Raw genomic sequence first — 18,035 nt, 5'->3', positions numbered from 1 at the left:
AGCAAACTTTCCAAACATTATCATTGTGAGAGAAATGCATTTAAGAGCCCAAAAGGGTGCATATCATCAGGCAAAAGTGTCCCTTTAATTAACCCAACCTTCCCAAATCCTCCAAAATCTTCTTTCCATTGAGTGCCAGATTTCTAGGGATTCAAGCTGTATGGCCAAAAATGTGTCAGTTGATTTTGGAGGACGCATTGCATCAAGGTCTCAGGCTGCACCTTGTTAGACCCATGAACGAAAGTGGGCTTGGATGATGAAATCATCCACATTGCTTCTGGATATCATCGGTACTGCCTGGCAGTGCGTGAAATTACAGTCGGACATCGGACATTTTCCGACCACTTTCATGGTTTGTCCGACCAAATGCAGATGTGCTCGGACAAAATGTCCGAGCGATTTACCTCTATTTATTATATTGGTTTTTGGAGGTTTTTGGAGGTTTTTGAAGGATTGAGGCAGTGGTCATCCCCTCTGGTGAAGAAATTCAAGAACCAACCCTCCTAGTCCTACTATTTGAGAGGTCACCAATGGTCAAAATGTTTGTATCACACCTCCTGGCATACTGTGTACAAACCAATGGGGGTCTTGACCAATATTGACCCAAGTAATAACCAGGCTGTCAATGCATGCTTCCATAAAAGGATTCTAATGGATGCTTTTGGAGGACATACACCGCGTTCCCACTTGAATTGAAAAAAGGTGGATCAAGATCCGGCATTTTGGTGTGATCGTTATCTTACCGCAACGAAACCGCAAGTCGCGTTCCCACTTATGCTTGATCCACCTTTTCGTACGGAAATGTTGGGTCCGAAAGGTCACTGAGTTCGGGATTACGCGCGCTCTGTGGGAGTGCCATTGTTGCATGGTTGCATGCTAGGCCAGGATGGGTCAGTTTTCAAACAGCACTATCAGAATTCACCGACAAAAATTACCCGAATTCACCAACATAAATCACGGATCCGTAGAGGATCCGTGCGTGCATAAATTAACAGGTGAAATCCAACACAGCCGCTCATTGTGTGACATCACGGCAGAAACCAATGCATCGATAAGGGATTCCCTGGTTCTGAAGCTTCTCATTGGTTAGAAACGGTCACATGATGTACTACGACATCATTTTCCAATTTTCTATAATCAATACTTCAGATTTGTCACCTCCGTACGTACCGCGTTATCGGCACTATTCTCATCGCATACTCGTAAGCTTTTCCATGATTCTGTGCCAAAGTGAAGTCTTTTGGTGAGTGCGGACTCAGAGTCATTTATGGATGGAAAAATAAGTAAAATTTCAGGAATGAAAAAGGTTTAGTAATGGACGAACACGCAACAAAAATAAGGCCTATATAGTGTAGTTTTAGGATACCACGTGCGCTTTTGCATGCGCGGTGCTAGCCCGTAGTTCAGCGGTTGTTTATTGTGCATGTTGTATACGCTGGAAATGTTCACATGAGCTACACGCCTGAAAACGTGTTTCTTCGTTCATGAGACCGCAACATTTTCGCGCCACTCGTGCACCGGGCGGATGTTAACAGGTCAAATTGCCGGATCAGATCCACCTTTTGCGTTCCCATCTGATCGTGATCCGGCAATTGCCGGATCTGATCCACCAATTGGGGGATCTCTATCCTGGTCCAGAGGTGGATCAGAAAAGGTGGATCTGATCCTGATCCACCTTATAACGGTTAGCGTTCCCACTACACACAATTGCCGGATCTGATCCACCAATTGGGGGATCTGATCCGGCAATTTGGCAAAAGGTGGATCAGATCCCCCAATTGGTGGATCAAGTGGGAACGGGGTCTGAGGCTCAGGTATCTAATTTTAACATTGCAGCAGTTGGAGGATATTTCAGGGTTGAGGACGTATCCTAGCAAAAAGACGTACAACTGCATCAAATGTCACAGCATGCAAACTGCATGAACATGTAATCGTCATGGGTACAAATGTACATGTACGATATAAGTCACCCTAAATCAGTTGAGCTATCATATTCCTGAACAAGATGGATGGATGAGATGATGATGAAGAGAAGTTGTGGGGAGGAGCCCCCCAGGATTGGAGCGGAAATTAGTTCAGGCAGACTAGCCTATAAATGTTTTAGCATTTTGTGCACGTCCATGGCCGAAACTCAATTAACGATACAAGTGTCTCCGTTCAGCATTTACAGTATCTACAGTATCTACAGTATTTACGGTATGCGGTAAACTCTACGGTAATGTTACTATTTCATAGCAAATGCCTATTTCCTGTTTTTGAAGATCTCTGTAAAGTCTGCTTCCTGGCTTTGTATTTGGCCCAGTTTCGCTGTGTGCCGGCCCCCAAATCTTGTTTAAGCCCTTTCTGTGTACCAGTTGACCCGTGCACCAGTGTACCATCAGTAAGTTTTAGGTGGGTGCTTTTAAACCATATACATGTACATTTGTACATTGTATCGGTATGTCTTGGATACCGTTATTTTCTTGATCATAGATACATGTATGTCAGGTGTCGATTTTTGAAAATGTGCACAAAATGTAATACAGCGTATTTACTGTACAACTGAATGTCACACTTTTCAATGTGACCTTCGTACACGTATGATAGCAGGAGGATTAGTACTGCATTTGTTGATACACATGAACACATTTCCATTGATTGGTTTCTCGCCATGATTTCTATACCAAGCCCCATTTTAAAACTGCCAATTTTGCTGGGATTCTTGATAGTGAACTGGGGATGTAATGTTTTGCGCCCTCTGTTGATGTAAATGTGACAGTGGCAGGATGGAACTGTAGCAGGCATACATTCATGTGTACATGTAGTTGCTGTAAACTGAGACTTGGCTTGGATGCCAGCTTGTCTTTGGCGAGGCCAGTAGCAACAGAAATTTGTCTTGAGTCATTCTTTAAGTAATGACTGCAAGTTGCAACAATCAACGTTATGATGCATTATTCTCCTTACTGTTTCAGGACTACAATGTACCTGTACGTGTAACTGTTCCAAACATTTAACTTTTCGTGAAACTTAAGATCTCAGAAATGGGTATTTCCACACTAACGGGGTACATTTGACTGCAAATTTGGGATTTGAGAGGGGGACACTGGCGGGTACAGCAAAGCAAGATAATTTCCTTGAAATTGGTTGAGTTTGTTTTCGACATGCCTGAATTTGAACAAGTATGTTCTCTTTTAAATATCAAACCAATACTCACCAGGGATAAAGTTCAGATTCCAAGCTTTAAAATGGTATAAAAGTAATGCCGGTACGTGTTTCCGTGCCGACGCTAGAGCCTCGCAAACAAAACGTTGTGGGTATTTGGGACGCGCCGTACATGTGTACATGTACATGTACAATATGCTGGTACATGTACAGTACAGTGTGCATAACATGTACAGGTACATGTACATGTACCCGGTAATGTACGAGTGATAAACGTGACATGTTGTACCTCTTGCAATACATTCAAAGTGAAGATGTAAGATTGTAATTTCCAAATTCCAAGAAGTAACAAGACATGACAAGCATCAAGTATCTTGTCCATTCCTTATAAATACTTGTAGGCCATATCCTTTTCTATCTTTTTTCTTCCACGCCCGACTGAGAAATTGAAACGAATTCCCAGCGGCGGGTTGGCGGATTGTTTGTGGGCCAGTTGCTGATGACGTGCCAGGCTTGCATGTATGACGTCTATGGAGCCCTGTGACTGGCTTCCTGTTTTGCCACTGTGACCCTAATGTCCCACTGGGATCGCATACATCTACACACACTGATATATCGTCAGTGCATGGCACTTGGTATTACTGGTGTGCTAATAGTGCACGGCTGTGCTGTGAGATCCATTAACTTTTAGCAAATTGAACTGAATTGTTTGTCTGTAGACACAACAAATTGCTGTGATTCCTCGACCATACTTCACTGACATCATGTATTAGATGAGGGCATCCTAATGTACACAGTGACATTTGTAAACATACCGGTACAAATGTATTTTGTGTACAGTAATGAAATAGAAATTGCACTTACCGGTACACTGTACATGTACGTATCCATACATTTATTGTGTACACGAAAACAGTGTACATTGTACATAAAAGTACATACTTGCATGAAAGGTTTTAGTAAACAGAATCTTCAATGTACACATGTACATGTACAGTGTATGTAAAATTATGTACTTTTATTGGAGTGCATACGTACAATGTACATACTTGTACATCATGTGTATGTATACATCATGTAGATTCCCACAAAATTTCATGTAAATACGGGTACATGTAATGTACATGTGCAAGGTACATGTACGTATACATGTACGTAGTGAAACATGTACAGTGTGTATGCTGTAAAAACTACATACATTTTGTAATCAATGTGGTTCATTTGTGTGCATGTGTACACTGAAACATTCCTAAATCTGTACCATTAAATTATGAATGCTTTAATACAAATGTACAATATACATGTATACACACATTACATACATGTACAGTAGGTACATGTATGTATACATTTGTAGTACAAGTACATGTTTACACATGGGGAGGAATTAGAACCCCATATGCTGCCTGTGCTTTAAATAGCCGTTTCTAAGAATTCTGTCTGATATATGGACTGTATTGACCTGCTGTCATACATGACATTTGCCTTGTAATAAAAAGCTTCAATGCAAACAGTCCATGCGGCACTGTTTCTGTTGGTTGAAATGGCATAAAAGCGCCTCATAAAGATTTGTAGGTCTTTTCATAAATTCAGTTTGAGCCCAAGATATTTGAACCGTAACAAAATAAACATGTACCGGTACAGGTAGGCGGGTCAGTCCATTGGTGTGGGGTCCAAAAGAGTGACATTTTGAACCCCTGTTAAACCGGACCTGTGTAACTTCCCATGCAAATGGTACCTGAATTCATCAAAATCCACACCCCTTGTTTCGGGGCATTTCGGCGGATTCAGGATACCTCCGTATTGCACAAACTGGGGGATTTTGATGGATTCAGGATTGTAAGCCTAGCGGAACTGCAGGATTTTGATGGATTCAGGATACTTCTATAACCCTAACTCCCTAGGGGGTGTGCAAAAAATATTGAGCTGTTGGAGGACTTTTGCAGATTCAGGATCTCAACAGATTTTCTCCTGGCTAACTGGTGGATTCTGATAGACTCACTGGCCACCAACATTTTTTTGCATGGCAAAATTGATGGAGTTTGGCGGATTCAGGATACGTTCTAGTAAAAGAGCCCAAAGGGATAGGGTTGAAATTGACTTCTACATGTAACTACGGCATTTTTATTGGTTTGTCAGGTACGGTACTTTGCTTTACATAATCAGTCTTGGAGATACGGGTAGAAGGCATTAACTATAAATACATGTATCAGATGTTTATACATGGACACAAAACCATGTACATGTACATGTACTGTACATGTAATTTTCAGAAGCCCCAGGTGAATATTGCTGAGTGCCGACATGGTAGAAATGAATACAACATTTTACTTATAGGCAGTACCATGGTTGCTCAAGTACATTTTGGAGTTATTTTCCTTCTTCTAACAATTAGAAAAGTTTCCACATCACTATTTCCACTATTTCTATGTAACTTAGAATTGCAATGAAGAAAGGCATTATTATGGAGGTACGAAAAAATGTCATGTTTTTGGATTGTTTACTTATCCTATTTAAATTAAGGTCTGGTTGAAAGGAAACAAACCATTCCCCAAAAAAGACGAAAAACCTGGTTGTTTACATCGGAAGCGACAGACATTTTGTGACATACCCATACGTATTTTAAATCGTGTCTATAGATTCAATACAACGTACACGTTGTGTGTTTGGTACATAATACACACATTACCAATATTTATGTTGTTTTTGTATGTATGTATGTACATCTGTAGTTGCGAACCACTGTACGGTAGGATTCACAACTAGCACTCACAGCTTGATTTTTCGGGGACAAAATTGTGATCCCCGAAATTTGTTCTCGCATGGTTCTTGCAAGAATAACCCCAAAATGCCCAGTTTTAAAGGATGGTTGTGTGGACGATTATATTCTACGTTTAAATGCTCTTTCTATTTGATGTCATTTTCATTTAAACGCTTTTTGCAGCCCAATTAGTAGCTGTAATGTCCCTTTAACCCTTACTCCCTGTACTGTCTTTTACTAAGTACTGGTCCAAGTCCGCCAAAATCCATTAATCCACCTTACTCCATCAATATTTAGTCAAACCAGGCCTGCTGGACCAAGTCCCCTAAAATCCTCCAAAATTTGGGGATGGATTTTGATGGAGTTGGGAGGTTAGGGTTAAGTTACAACTGTAATTGAGAAATGCCTCGACAGAAAGTAAACAAAAATGTCGTACTTTAACTAAAACGTAAAGACAGACTACCAGTCAGACAAACATGAGTATCGTATATCACACAAGTGATGAATCTAGAACATGGGTGGATTAATTAATTGAAAGAGAAATACATTGTACCATTTACATGTACAATGTATTATTATTATTTTTATGGGACAAAATAATGGGAGTTTTTTCGGCATTGCAAAACTGCCATGTTTATCCCAAAATTCTGCTTTCAGGAGTTTGTTGTCAAGGAAGCATGTTCTTTTTTTTCCCTCCCCTACATGTGGTCATAAGCGGATCTATCTTTTCCCCTTTATTATATCCGAACGGACTGAATTACAGATTTCCTAAGAACTCTTTTACGGCCCAATAAAAATAGAAGCCTATCATTTTTCAGCGCCGGTATGAATCTGTCCAAGCCCCGGCCCCAAGACGGGGGTTTTGACAATAGAAATTCCCTGGGAAGATAGTGCCTTGCACACTTGTACTTTGACTCCCTATCTGATTGTGCAGGTCCCGGATAACTGTGTTGCAAGTGTGCTTTCTGAGAACTGCACCGGGACAGTGGAACAGCTGAATAGTGTTGCACAATTGATGTAGCATTTACGCACAGGAACAGGAAATTGTGTGTGTCGTAAACCGTCTCGTCAGCGTCAGACTCAGTTGACTTTGGATTGTTCTGGGTGCTTTTTGTAAAACCTCAACGGGTTTCAATTTTTCTTTTGCTGCAATTTTTTTTTTTTTTTTTCTAGATAAAAGGATTTTTTTTCCACCCCTCGCTTTCAACGAAAAGAGCTTACGTGAGTGTGTGCACGTAAGGGGAACTCCAGCTTTATTTTAGGTTCAGTGTGCATTTGAGCTGTTTGCCTTGAATGCAGTACGTATATTTTGTGGGTTTGGAACATGTCGTACATGTGTGTACATTAGCTCGCTGCAACACATGCATTGGTCAGCAGACTGCTTTGTGCTCGGAAGTTTCTCTAAGAGGGCTAGGCTAGTCCTCTGTTGGCAGAATAAGACTTCAGAAAACGCTTCACTTGAGCTCTTGTGGCTGAAGGTATGTTCTTTGTATGCATGAAACCTTACAAAAGTACATGTGCATGTTGGTACCTTGTTTTTTATGTAGAAATGCGTGCATTCTCAGTATTGCAGGTAAAGGTTATTTGAAAATGTTCTCTTGTGCTTTATGAATGGATTTCATATTCGAAAGAACCTTTTACACATGTATACAAGCTTTTATGAAATCCGGGTTATTGAAAAATTGGTATGGTGGATCACTGGATGCAGTCCAATGTGTGTACATGTACATGTACATGTACACGTATACATGTACATGTTCTAAAGAAAGACCTTTTTGTGCCCTATCGAGCGACTTACCATTGCGAGGGAGTTAATTTTGGACACAAGGCCGCCTCTTTTAAATAAGCCGGTCACTAATCCATTTCATCAATGCATTCTAGTCATGTGACCCGGCCCCTATTGACTTCTCGGAACAAAGTGGCCGGGATGTTTTTAAAAGCAGTTTCTGTATATAAGCCGAATGTCTGTGGATGCGAGAGTGAGACAATACTGGCTGCACGGGGCTATTTATGTTATTTCCCCCTACTTGTATTGTGTTTTCGAGGACGTGGATTGGCCCAGTTTATCCTTCCTTGTCCTTTGGTTTGTTTATCGGCGGTGCAGTGTGCTGGCTTGCCGATGTTCGTACCGGTAGCTGCCATTGTTGTAGAAAGTGGCCGGTGTTTGAGGATTACTAATACTGTGCTTTGGCAGGCCGTTACGGGTGATCTGCAAGTTCTGGTAAACTGACTGATACTGTGAATGGATTGCATCATAGGAATATAACTGACTGGACTGATGCTGTGTGTATGTCTAAAACTCTGATGTTTTCACACTTCGCAGGTAAAGTCTTCACGGTTTGTTTAACAACGAACTGCTTCATTTTGTTTTAATGCGAATGCACTGTCAATCCACCTCAGAAAATTCAGTTGCAGAGCAGGCTACTTGATTTTCATGGAGTACTTCAAGTACATGAATAGAAATTTCAGCTAAATGCCAGGTCAATGCGCTGTACATGTACGTGAATGCGTACCGGTACCTGTATATTTAGGGCCAAGTCATTCGGCGATTCGCTCTTCACAGTTAATTGAATGTGTGTAATTGCAAGCAAGAGGAATCCTCATGTACATTGTACACGTATATTAAAAAAAAAAAAAATCATTTTTTTTTCGTGGAGTTTGTAAAAAACAAAAGTTTGCCTGTTGGTTTTTTTTTTTTAGATTGCCCTGAATTGGTCACGTGTATACAATCTTGCAATCAAGCAATGGCTCCATAACCCCCTAGTAGTTCCACAGGACTACCCTTAAAATCCAACAGAGTCCCACACAACCCAACTTGCCAAGTTGTTGACTGGCATGCTCAATCCAACAAAATCCAACAAAATCCAACTGTGCCCTATTTTTCTGTTGTCTGCTGGATCCAGCAGAGTCCAACTTGGCGTAGTTTACCAGTATCCAACAGAATCAGACTCTTGAGTGTTTTCAGTTGCCTGCTGAATCCAACAGATTCTAACAGGAATATACAAGGGGGTGTACTGCTCAATCCAACAGGACCCAGCGGGTTGTAAAATAGTTGGATCCTGTTGGATTGAGCAGGGTTAGGGTTCAATTTAATTAAAATGCCTCCCAGTTATAAAGTAGTTCTACAACAAATTGTAAGCAGGTTGTCCAGAACTGTAACTTGGCATCAGAGAATGGATATTTCAGTTTTGTACAATGTTACAAACAAGCTTTGGATGAGTCATGCTTGTGTGGCCAGGACTGAGGATGTATTTTGTGGTCTGTCCAGTTCTTGTGTTGGACCATTTCTAAGACGTACAAAATACCACAGAGTGTACATGTATAGTACATGTGTGTATGTATTATTTAGTGGGATTTTTGTGTCTAGACTGCACACCCACACACCGCGCACTGCACCACAATCAGGTAGAATTAAAGATGGATGTGTTGAGGTGCTGTTTCGTCCTTAATCAGAGATGCTTTTGTGATATCTCTCCCATGGTTACACGGCTGCCATTGTCCATTGCTGCCATTGCCTGGAGGATATATGGCAAGGGTCTTGAACTGTTGGAGTTTTGACATTTTGAAATGACACTGTGTACCGTGTGTTAATATTTTGTACAATAAATACATGTGTACTGTACTGTACAATACATGTTATTATTAGCCTAAAAGCTAAGCAAGCACTGATATCAGTACATGAAATTATACCTGAGGCATTTCAATTTGTTTTCTCGATGTAATGAAGTCCTTGAAGTAGAATTCAGGTACATGTATAAGGACCTGATTTATTTATTCTTTTTTTTGAAATACCAGATAGAGAGGAAAAACTAACAAAATCTCATCCTGGATGAAAAATATATAATCAGATTGTTTGGAAAAGGTTTTATCTTGAAATAAATTATCTGTTCAAGCTAAAATCTGAGCGAGGAGTTTTCAGTGGAAAATCACTTGATTGATGTCATTACTTTTTGCATTGAATAAAAAGATTTTATGTTAAAGACTGCGTTTACAATGACATTCAGGTTGAGTATTCTAAGGCATTTTAAACTAAAGCCAAATGAATTTAGTTAATTTCTTTCTATAGATGTCTTTGATGATTGATGTTATTCTGCATGTTGAATCATATATCATGATGATACTGTGTGTGCACGCGCTGCACGGAACGCACTGCGAAAGGCGTCTTGGAACTAAGACTACAATTTGCATTTTGACACGAACTCAGCTGGTTCCCAATGATGTACATGTACAAGTCCCTGCAGTACTGCCGTGGTACCAGTGATGCTGATGATGCAGCACGTTGTGCATTATGCTCATGCGTGCATTTGGTAATTGGCCCGCCATTGATCACTTCACTATCCAGTACGGTACGATGCGCACACATTGTGTATTTGGTAAGAAAGAAATGAAGAGGACACTACTAAAAACTTTTTATTTAATAGGTTCATATTCAAGTTTTCATGCATCTTCTTGGTAGTTAATATGGAATTCCATGTTTATTTTCCGTGAAATTCCATCTGTTTTCCGTATCGCGGAGGACTTCGGACTTGACCCATGACCTGTGCTTAAAATGTACGGTACTTCAACAAGATACCAAACTGGCTTATTACATGACTGTGTGTTTAAGTGATATAGTAGTTGTTCAATTTTAAACAAAAATGTAATTTAACCCTCCAACACAAAACCAGTCACTTGGACCATGTTTTGAAAAATGAGATTGTGGGCTCATTGGAAAGAACTTGAATAGGTTTTCCAGATAGAGAATGGGAATTGGACAAAATCTGACAGAGTTTATGTATCATAGGTATTTTCAATTGCCAATTTTCGGGAACTTTAAAAAAAAATTGAGAAATTTGTCATTAAAGTTTCCCAAATGATATCCTTAGAAACTTTACAAATTAACTTCACTGAAAGTGAAATATATTCATTGTTCAACGCCTACGTCTGAATTTTGATAAATTTTGCCTGTACAGTGTATTTTACACTGTATCTCAAAATACGTGTGACTTAGCCTGGTTTTGTACCGGAGGCTCACAAAAAATTGTAACATGCAAATTTTATAGTAAAAAAACCTGAGCTGACAAACCGAGGGGTCTTAATTTGCCATATTATTAATTGTACATGTACATTTCCTTGTCTGTTTCAGTTGTACATTCAAATCTTTCTGGGATATCTCCTGGGATTGGAGTTAGCGTTTCACTTCAGTACCTTCCTGTTTGTGTGGTTTTTTCCCCCCAGATTTTCCCATCAACTTTCTTACATTTCTGATGTTTCCTTCCTTGTTTGCAGTTCTCTTGGCAGAACCGTGGCAGTCGTGCAATTTGGCATTGTGCCACCATTTGCACGAAATAGTTTATCAAAGGACCAAAAATAGTTACTTTTTAAAGATGCATCTAGGATCATTTGTTTTTTGTGCATTTCTTTTGATTTTGTTTGTTTGAAGCAATAAAATTGCTCACAATCGTACGGTACAACATTTGGTGTACGGTACAACATTTGCTTTTGCTGTAATTTTCAAAAAATGGATGGATTTGGGGATTACCAGTAATATTTTGTAGCAAATATTGTAATAACAAAGTAACTTCTTGAAGTTTCAGCTCAGTGGGTACTATTCATTTTGAGAAAACGGAGAAAAGATGTGCACAACTTTGGGGTCTCGTCAGCTGGATTCCATTGCTAATGCAGGAAAAAAATTACTGTGCCCATGGACACACTATCTTAAAGCACCTTCAATGATTTCCTTTTTTGTGTGTGGAATGATACCATTTCAGGCAGAATAGTTTCACAAGGTACAATATTTGGTATCAGTCTTACCAGTACATGTACGGCACATGATGTATTTTCACTTTGAGCAAGGATTTTCTCGTTATAAAAGGGAATACACTGGTACAACAGTTGCTTTTTCTGTAATTTTTAGAAATGGATGGATTTGGGGATTACCAATAGTATTTTGTAGCAAATATTGTTACACTGACTTGTTTGAAGTTTTGGGTTGGCACATGTACATGTAGATGCTGGAAAAACCAAGAAAAACCAGTTATGTTCTTGTAGTCTGGTTCCCTGACCCCACTTCAAATGAAACGGAGCAATTTATGGACGTCGAGGATCAGGGAATCAGTCTACCGGTAGCTGGCTTGTACCTGTTCATAGGCGTGTAATCGATTGCAAACAAAATGCGGACTAACTAAATATGATAAATTGGAAGCAGTATAAAAAGCCGCTGGTCGGACGACCAGCATTGACATTTTGAAATGACACTGTATACCGTGTGTGAATATTTTGTACAATAAATGTGATGTGACCAAGCTACATGAGTCGTTTGTCGACCCTGGTCAAGAAAAATTGTTATAACAGATTTGAAAAGAGTGCCACTATAAGACATTGCCACGAAGAGTTCATTTTTTCCAGTGCATTGTTGGAGATGGTCGACAAATTCACAGCGCGGGACATTTGAAATTGTTCGTTTTTCCAGTCAGTAGTTTCGTAAAGGTATGCTTTGAGTATCTGTTTGCCCTTTTGTTTTCTTTTTATCAATGTGGTGTTTTTTGTGAGGCGGCAGAACGCTATGCCCCAATCTATAACAAGTTAGTTCAAGTTGTCTACTGACACTCATTCAAATGGGCCATGTTTTGTCGACCGTAAACTAGAAAAAAAATGGACTCTCCATGGCAAACTCTTGGTGGCGCACTTATTGTGAATTGCCCGAATTGTAAACATGCCGTTTAAGGATGTTAGTTTGTAATAACAATATTTTACCATAGAGAAAGGACACATTCTACTGTCATTTTTTTGGTAAAGGTTAGTTTTTGTTTTTTATCCACCTTGATTCTGAGCCAATTTGAGGACGTACAAAGTGCTGTGTCAGAGACCCTATCATTAGTCATGACCTTTTGTTAGCATTGGGGTTTCCCAATGTAGACCAAGAAAAGTACCATGGAAAATCCCTACATTTACTAATTACCTGTATGACGCATGGAAGTAAACAAGCGTATTTCCGAGCATTGGTTACTTGATCGGAGCAACAAATGTTTACACAAGACTTAAAAAGGGGAATTTCTGAAATATAAGAGTGATGACTTTACAAACTATTGACACCGAATGTAATCATGTGAGTACTGCAGTAAGAACTGTGCCTATTTTTAGGCATAGCGTTGCAATCTAAACAACGTACAGCCTCATCTAGTTTTGTTACTAATTCGAATTCAGAAAGTGATCGGTAAATGTAGCCGTTTCCAGTTTCAATATCCACCACATGAAGCTGACCAATATTTTTAAAACCGTTCGGGTGACTGAGACAGAATTTTAGGATTTCAAAAAGTAGAAACGAAAACTCACATGTTTGCATGAACTGAGGTTCACAGCGTACATGTTTGATGCTGGATCTACATGTACAGTGCAGCTTATGCATACTAAAGAAAACACACAAATTTCAAAATTTTCAACTCTTTTTATTTAAACAGTTACCAAGCAGGAGATGTTGTCAGACATTGAAAAAATAATAAGAATGGGCCAAAAGTGTATTGAGGACATACCTATGATGTATGCCTTTACCTAATTTTTGTATCTAGCCTGGAATCTGACTGGGACCTTGAATTGAATGCAGAAAAACATGCAAAACAAATTCAGGCCAACTTACTCACTCTTTAGCCGACAAAATTCTCCAAAAGTTTTTAATGACGCAAAGACAAGGTCCTCAGTATTTCGCCAGCCAAGTTTGAAGTCTCAATTCAATTTTTAAAGGAGTCTCTTCTTCAATATTTTGCACCTGAGAGTGAAGCCAAGTGATTTCAGTTTGAAGCCTAAGACTAGACTGGTACCGGTACATTATTTAAAAAGACTGACCTCCTCATTACCATAGTCTGGTGGCAGGCTGTGGAGAGGTAGAAATAGAGACCAGTACCAGATGGTTGCAGACCAGTAAATCGGTCCGAAATTGCCTACGCCGGCCAAATCATGATTTGCATGCCCTCAAAATCTTCAGTATTTGAGCATGCTGTGGGCCATGAACTTGAGGGTTTGTAAAAAAATATGGGTGGAAGCCGTGCACAGGACTGTGAGCTTGTAGTTCCGTTCAAGTTGGATGAAATTGGGGCCCTTAAAGCGCTCTATTTTGCAATGGAGTGTAGGCATCGTTTTTCAAAATGGCGATGGGCTTCAGGACTATTTTCAGGGGTGATCATCTTCGGATGGAAATTTCTCCTAAAAGTCATCAGTTGACCCCCCAAAAATTGAAAAGAAAATGAAAGATGATGAAATAAGCTTTAATTTGATGTGTGTCTCGAACACCTTGGAGAGTTGTGAGTATTTTTCCCGAATTTCAGAAGTGGGAGCATTTACCATTGGGGTCTCTGGAAGTTTATTTAGTAATTTACTGGTCTGCAACCAGATGTTTCTTTTGACACAGTTGATTGATCAGTGCAGTACTATAAAGGAATATTGGACAGGTTGTTTCATGTGCCAGTCTATTTTGCTGTGTTGCGTGTAAACTTTCAATACCGTAAGTTTTGGGACTCTCATCCGCAGTATTAATTGAGAGTCCCAAATTTTTGGACTAGCCTGGAATATACCGTATCACATGTGTCATGCAAGTCCTCCTGACATGCCTGAATAATTCACAGTAAACATTAACCAAAGTTGAAATGTGATCCACTATCACTGTACTATTGACGTCATAAACTTGCTTCTTACGTCATGTACAGTATACGATATGTACTATGTATGCACATTCATGTGACGCATGACTGTGGACTGTTTCCATGTGAAATTCAGACTTGTACGAAACAATCATTCTTTTAAGTCAAAGAGCAGTATTCAAATAATTTCAATATTTCTGATTTTGTTTTTTAATTAATCAACAGTATGGTTGTATTGTAATACAGTGTATCTCTTGTTTAAACACTGTACACTATGTACAAATGTTTTGTTTCTACATGTACGTGGATAGTCCATTTTGAAAATTATTCATGTCACAAAAAGCAAACCAAAACATTCTTGCCGATGCCAAAGGGGCATTGTGAATGTGGCACATTATTCCAGTTACATGCCGTTCATAAGGTATTAAATTCCATGTTAATGATTTGTTATTCTGCATCTGCTGTTTCAGCCACATGTGTTCAAGCAATGCCCACAATGTTCACTCTTGCAATGTTGTATGCATGCATGGCTCAAGAGTAGAGAGTTCCTTTTTAAAAGTGTAATTGTACAAGCAAGCATGTATTTGTATACTGAAGAACAGTTTCAAAAACTATTTTAAACAATTTTTTTTTTTTTAATGTGCCCGATGCCAACACATTCATTTCTTTAAAAAAAAAACACTAAGGAGACCAATTCATGCAGTTAGCAGACATGTTTCTCCTTGGAAGCTCAGATAACAGCCCTGGTAAACCACACTGAAGTGGGACAATAATACCAGGAAACGCAGATAAGCAGTTGGCTCGCTGCCAAAGGGACTTGGCCTGTGAAGTAGGAACATGTACGTACATTGGCTGTACAGTGCCTTGGCCTTTTTCCTCCCCCTGGGCGAGCGGCTGAATACCAGGAAATTGTCCCAGTTGGAATGCAGTCTGCAGCCCTTGATGGTCGTACCGGGCTTGTGTCTCTGTGTTGCCGAGGATGACACATGTACAGGCACATCAGCATGCAGAGCTACACAGCACAGTTCATGGCCGTACACTTGTAAGGCAGTATGGTTTGATGATTAAGATGATTATATGGCAAGCAATGTCAAGTAAGAATTGGATCAGCATTCAGTTGTAGACCTTCAACAACAAAAAAGTCTACGGCTAAATCCAGATGCTCTGAGGAATGTTTTAAAGCTTAAATTGAGATTTTTTTTTTCTGTCTGGATTTCTGTAAAGGTCAGGGTGAGAATTGGAAAGCTGCTTTACATATTTACATGTACACTGTTAGTTATCCCGCGAGCACGAGTAGAACACGGAATAATGTAGTGCGTCTGTGTCCCACATGCCACGAGGCTGAAGGCCGAGTGGTATGTGGTACGCACTACATTTTCCGTGTTCCACAAGCACGAGCGAGATAACAAATTTATCGTCAAGCAAACTTGATGCACAGTAAAGTTGGAACAAGCACGCTTTACACAAACCTTTAGTTTTAGCAGTTATGCGCGCATGCAGCTGGAATGGTGCTCACATCTTGGAATAGCGCGATATGCGGAGTGCGATATGGACCGTGGTATTAGGTATAATATAGCACGGTATGTTGCTATGGATCGACCAATCAGAATCGAGGATTGAATTTAGCTTGAAGATAAATGTAATTGTTATACCTCTGTCTTGAATACTGTATTTTGATTGGCATAGAACGATCACGTGTATTGACTGTCCGAATTATTTGCCTGAAGTAGTGCTATTTATAGAAACTTGTGTGTATTTATTGCGCCAGCATTGTTCGATCTTGTATTACATGTATGTCATATTTAGGAGGATAAACTTGGATGCAAATGTCCTTGAATTGTTGAGGCTGTGTCATTTTGAAGAGGAATTTTGTATCAAAATAACAATGGTTAGGACCTGCATCGTAACTATCACTGACATCGCTGAGAACAAACGGTTTTCTTAAATACTATATTCTCAAATGCTATTGACTACATGTACATGCGTATGCTCGGGTATGCTAGGTAGTTATACATGTATAACTTTCCCACGTAAGAGCAGGCACTCCCTGTGACCTATGGGTTCTAAGCACGACAGATTCCGCGAGTTGTACTTTGACGGTTGAAAATGATTGGCCTTTTTTGTGTGTTTTTCCAGCACCAATGGACACAAAACATTGAACAGCTCAGTGGTGGAACGATGTCTGCTGTAAACTTTCTTAATTCGGGCCATTTCATGAAAATATGACAAACGAACACCTCCTTGTTCCATAGTTGTGGGGACTACACACGAGTGGAACTGAGGGGAACGAAGACGCTGTGGGGACAGCAGAAAGTCCCCACAACTCGGTACAAATTTGCCTAACAATAAAAAACTTCACCATAACACGGTGACGGCCCGCCCAAATGATCCTACATACGCAAATGTACCTTTAGCATTATAACGGTCTACTCTTTTCTCAAAATCTCACTGGTCTACTCTTTTCTCAAAATCTCACTTTTCCATGTTGACACTAAAAATGAGGAAGTGAATGGACAAGGACAATCGTTGTACAGCTGTTGTAATTCAAGACACACAAGGACATTGTTTCTTTTTTCTTTACATATTTTCTAGGGGTTGCTGTTCTGCAAATCCGTATACGTAAACCATTCCGAGTTTCCTTCCTCATTTATATTGTATGACATTTTACCAGGAAGTGCCATTGCTACATGTAATTGCATGTGCTTGCGTGCATCCTGTTTTTCCTCTGTTCGAGGTTTTTTTAAGTTCTTAACTTTCTGTGATTTGGGGAGGGGTTTTTTTTTGGGGGGGGGGGGAGTGGTGAGGTGTCTTGGTTTTGACCTCTGACCTGTGATTGACGTTTTAACTATAGTTTGACGCGTTTACTACCAGTATGTAGTTTTGTGTTGTCCACAGGAGCGGCAGTTTCTTGTCAACGTTGGGGAGGGGAATTGGGGACCAACAGCTTTAGACGTTCAAAAGGGAGGGGGGCTGGACACCACCCAGCTCTAGAGGGCGCTGTTCAAACATGTACATGTATGTATGATGCGTACATGTGTACAAATATGTACACAATTTACATACACCCTGAGGACAGACAGACAGAGGGAGAATTCTTTGTTCTCCTTGAGAGTTCATCTTCTGTTGAAAATGATCCTCATTTGTGAGTTATGGGAGAGTGTTATATTAACTCTAACTGCCCCAACTCCATCAAAGTCCATCCCACCCATTTTGGGGGACTTGGTCCAGAAGGCCTGGTGTGACTAAATATTGATGGAGTATGATGGACTTGGGCCTAATGGCCTGAAACAGTGCTTGAGGTCTCCGATTGATTTTGCCTAGCTTCCTGTACTGCTATTGTGATAAAAGCCATGTGTAGCAAGTCCACGAATGTCAACCAGTGTGTCAGTGGTGGATTCCATTATGCCATGTGCAGTTTTGTATTGGACGCACAGTGATTGATGGATTTTGATGGAATTGGTCCAGTTCCAAGTAAAAGACGCTAGGGACAAAGGGAAAGACAATGCTTTGTCCTTGAAGTT

The 18,035-nt window shown here is 40.0% G+C and overlaps 1 protein-coding gene across 3 annotated transcripts in view; it reads left to right on the top strand.

Moving 5' to 3' along the window:
• The window catches only part of LOC119746224 (flocculation protein FLO11-like), a 43,628-nt gene that overhangs the window by 2,365 nt on the left and 23,228 nt on the right, over positions 1 to 18,035 (top strand). Inside the window, exon 1 of one of the 3 annotated variants that reach the window (XM_038223064.1) lies at positions 15,356 to 15,556. The exons of the other annotated variants lie outside the window; for them this stretch is intronic. Coding sequence (XP_038078992.1) covers positions 15,501 to 15,556 — 56 coding nt within the window. The 5' untranslated portion in view covers positions 15,356 to 15,500. Of the gene's footprint in view, positions 1 to 15,355; positions 15,557 to 18,035 lie in introns of those variants that run through there. 3 annotated transcript variants of the gene reach the window in all.

The sequence above is a fragment of the Patiria miniata genome, unplaced genomic scaffold (assembly GCF_015706575.1).
Source record: "Patiria miniata isolate m_02_andy unplaced genomic scaffold, ASM1570657v1 HiC_scaffold_12, whole genome shotgun sequence".
In the NCBI taxonomy this organism is placed as follows: domain Eukaryota; kingdom Metazoa; phylum Echinodermata; class Asteroidea; order Valvatida; family Asterinidae; genus Patiria; species Patiria miniata.
Note: the sequence above shows the minus strand (reverse complement) of the source record. Positions and strands in the feature narration are given on the sequence as shown.